The following is a 4597-nucleotide window of genomic DNA, read 5'->3' as shown; positions in this document are numbered from 1 at the left end:
CTATGTTTTATGGATTTATCAGATTATACAAGGATTCTGTTGTATATTAATAGTACTGGGTAGGTCCAATTATAAGTACATATTATTATTAGCCTAGTTTGATCATTTCAATTTTGCTAGAGACTACAATTATGATATTTTTGAATGTTTCTGGTTTACAAGATTTTTCAATAGAAAAGATATATATTTCAGTTCTAAATAAACAATACAGAAACAATAATGCGTAAAAAAATGAAAATAAAGCTTCAATTGAGACCATTGAATAAAACAAATCAGTGTGTAAGTTTTGAAGTTGCAAATAGACCATGTACATTGTCTGGTGTGGTGTACCGTGCAGGATTATCTGTACAGTAAGAAATAGTAGGAGCAATTCGTGTCCAAACCTCATACCTCGTGTATTCACATCTATATTTTACCGTATCGATAATATCAAACCGTACATCGTACATCACACTGTACAGTACACCGTACACCGTACCGTACACCGTACCGTACACCGTACACCGTACACCGTACACCGTACACCCGTACACCGTACACCGTACACCGTACCGTACACCGTACACCGTACACCGTACACCGTACACCGTACCGTACACCGTACCGTACACCGTACACCGTACACCGTACCGTACACCGTACCGTACACCACACCGTACACTGTACACTGCGTCTATTCGCTACAGCTTTAGTAAGAAGCAATGCATGAATGATTTAGATTGGAAGTAGAGTGTTATGTTTATGTAATATTAGTATTATATTGTTAGAAAGTCTAAAACTTGCTGACTTTTACTTAGTTTCTGATACTCACCACCTGTTCATACATGCTTACTCTTATCAAACACCTGATGACGCTCTGTTACTAGGTTTGTCAACTCGATATCCCTTGCAGAGAGTCCACAAAGCAAATATTGTTTTTGTCAACGAGTCCCGATAGTTAAGAATGTTTATTTGGTTTTAAGATTTTAAGATTTAAGAACTCTACATACGTTTTAGAGAGTCCATAAAGCTAATAATGTTTATTTGGTATTTAGGTTTGTCAGCTCGACATCTCTTTCAGAGAGTCCACATAGCTAATAATGTTTATTTGGTATTTAGGTTTGTTAATTTGACATCCCTTTCGGAGAGTCCACATAGCTAATAATTTGAATTTTGGTGTTTAGGTTTGTCAACTTGACATACTTTTCAGAGAGTCCACATAGCTAACACATTTCATAGGTAACAATCTAAAATAACAATTCAAAGACTAAGAAAGAGTCAGCAAGTATCAGACCAATTATTAGAAAGTGCCTAGCCTATTTTATACCATTGTTAATATCAATTTTTTTTTTAAATTTTTAACTTTATTGTGCTGTGTATAGTTTTTATAAGGATTTGTTAATTCGGTGAAATAAATTTCATCGAAAAAAGCCTGTAAAGGTACATCTAGTCAAAATAAAGCGATTTAAACCAGATTTTCTAGCCTTTGTATATGTTTTGGAGATACTTTTAGATTCTTTTTGACTGATCAGATTATGAAGTCACTAATTACATAAATATCCATATTATATATTGGTCATTATCTTATTAATTATCGAGTTGAGTTTTTGACGATTTGTCAGATAAACAACTTGGAATGGTTCAAATAGAAGCAATGAGACTCCCCCATCAACATCCCCCACCGCTACCACTAACATAGCCAGTACACATACAAAGACTAGAAAACCTTTTTAAGTTCTGTTTTTATATTTTACACAGTATTATATGTGAAATCAAGTGCAATAACTCTTGGTGCTTTTTTCTATGCATTATATTATTATATATATATACAATTGTTAGTTATGTTATTGATATGTATAAGGCATATAGTCGCCTTTCAGAACCTGAAACATGTTGTTACTCAGTGTTCACGCTATGCGATCTTCAGAAAAGTCACATATTTATGACTATATGACTATATAAAACAACATGTATGACAAGGTTAAACAATATATTATGACAAGATAAAACAATATGTATGGCAAGGTTAAACACTATATATGACAAGATAAACACTATGTATGACAAGGTTAAACACTATGTATGACAAGGTTAAACAATATGTATGGCAAGGTTAAACACTATATATGACAAGGTAAAAAATATGTATGACAAGGTAAAACACTATATATGACAAGATAAAACAATATGTATGACAAGGTAAAACAATATGTATGACAAGGTAAAACAATATATATGACAAGGTAAAACAATATGTATGACAAGGTAAAACAATATATATGACAAGGTAAAACAATATGTATGACAAGGTAAAACAATATGTATGACAAGGTAAAACAATATGTATGACAAGGTAAAACAATATGTATGACAAGGTAAAACAATATATATAACAAGGTAAAACACTATGTATGACAATGTAAAACAACATGTATGACAATGTAAAACAACATGTATGACAAGGTAAAACAATATGTATGGCAAGGTAAAACAATATGTATGACAAGGTAAAACAATATATATAACAAGGTAAAACACTATGTATGACAAGGTAAAACAATATATATAACAAGGTAAAACAATATGTATAACAATGTAAAACAACATGTATGACAAGGTAAAACAATATGTATGACAAGGTAAAACAATATGTATGACAAGGTAAAACAATATGTATGACAAGGTAAAACAATATATATAACAAGGTAAAACAACATGTATGACAAGGTAAAACAATATATATAACAAGGTAAAACAACATGTATGACAAGGTAAAACACTATGTATGACAAGGTAAAACACTATGTATGACAAGGTAAAACACTATGTATGACAAGGTGAAACAATATGTATGACAAGGTTAAACACTATGTATGACAAGGTAAAACAACATGTATGACAAGGTAAAACAATATGTATGAAAAGGTAAAACAATATGTATGACAAGGTAAAACACTATGTATGACAAGGTAAAACACTATGTATGACAAGGTAAAACAATATGTATGACAAGGTTAAACAACATGTATGACAAGGTAAAACAATATGTATGACAAGGTTAAACAATATGTATGACAAGGTAAAACACTATGTATGACAAGGTAAAACACTATGTATGACAAGGTAAAACACTATGTATGACAATGTAAAACAATATGTATGACAAGGTAAAACAATATGTATGACAAGGTAAAACAACATGTATGACAATGTAAAACAATATATATGACAATGTAAAACAATATGTATCAATATGTATTTAAAAAGGATTTGGAATGAGCAATATTTATTCGACATAATATTATATTTGTACAATAAAACTTCGATGTTAGAACAAAATAATAATTATTCATAATATATTTTTAGTCTTTATTCTTGTTTTTTTTTAATTCTTCTTTCCAAATCAGGAACCAATGAAATCTGAACTATACCCTACAGATTATTATTCTAGCAGAAACTGCATTGGTTTCGGAAAACTAAACTATTTTCCAAGTAAATTAATCAAATTGCTTTCGAAATTTAATGGTCCAAGCGAATAACAAATACCAGTAGTAATGACGTCACGAAACCGTAAAGATCTAGATATACTGTGTAATTACGGCAGCACAAAAAGTGAAACATTGTAAACAGTTTAGATAGAGAGATAGCACCTAGTTCTGACGAAATGCCAGGAAAGTTGAAATGAACAGATGTGTAAATACTTTCTTCAGTCTGTTCGATTGTCTAGACCTCGACTCTAGCTAGATATATCCTAACAGTTACCTTGCACCATGTCCATTGCCATTCCGACGCTTGTGGATTCAGGGAAAAAATTATATCGTCACTACCGCATATATTATTTGGCTTGAACTTGAATTCCTTCGGGGCTAACATTGATACATTCTATTTATGGATTATAACTGTTTTACAACCAAATTACATCCTACTGTCGTCATCGATCCACCCAATAGGTCTCCATATATTTCCTTCATAGCTAGGGTGAAAGTTTCAAAATAAGATAAAATAAGTATAAAACATTAGCTTCATTATTTACTTGTGGTCTGACTTTGTGATTGTAGAAACGAGTTTTGTCCCTTAAATCGCGGATACGGATCTGAATATGACTTGTGCCAGTGCAATACGGAGAATATTCATATTCAAATGATCAAACAGATAGTCCAACAAAATTATATCACTTTAAAAAGCGGAGTGGGGTACACTTCTGTATATAGTACACTTCTGTATATAGTACACTTCTGTATATAGTACACATCTGTATATAGTACACACCTGTATATAGTACACACCAGTATATAGTACACACCTGTATATAGTACACATCAGTATATATTACACACCTGTATATATTACATACCAGTATATAGTATACACCAGTATATAGTACATACCAGTATATAGTACACACCAGTATATAGTACACACCAGTATATAGTACACATCAGTATATAGTACACACCAGTATATAGTACACATCAGTATATAGTATACACCAGTATATAGTACACACCAGTATATAGTACACATCAGTATATAGTATACACCAGTATATAGTACACACCAGTATATAGTACACACCAGTATATAGTACACATCAGTATATAGTACACATCAGTATATA

General features: G+C 31.5%; 1 protein-coding gene across 1 annotated transcript; it reads right to left on the bottom strand.

Moving 5' to 3' along the window:
- Nucleotides 1–2142: 2142 nt before the first annotated feature.
- LOTGIDRAFT_143608 (hypothetical protein) lies at nt 2143–2679 on the bottom strand (the record flags this gene model as incomplete). The annotated part of the gene is made up of 1 exon (XM_009054280.1): nt 2143–2679. A coding segment is annotated over one exon (537 nt), but the record flags the coding sequence as incomplete, so codon positions are not given.
- Nucleotides 2680–4597: the final 1918 nt, after the last annotated feature.

This window comes from Lottia gigantea, assembly GCF_000327385.1.
Source record: "Lottia gigantea unplaced genomic scaffold LOTGIsca_210, whole genome shotgun sequence".
Taxonomy (NCBI): Eukaryota; Metazoa; Mollusca; class Gastropoda; family Lottiidae; genus Lottia; species Lottia gigantea.
Note: the sequence above shows the minus strand (reverse complement) of the source record. Positions and strands in the feature narration are given on the sequence as shown.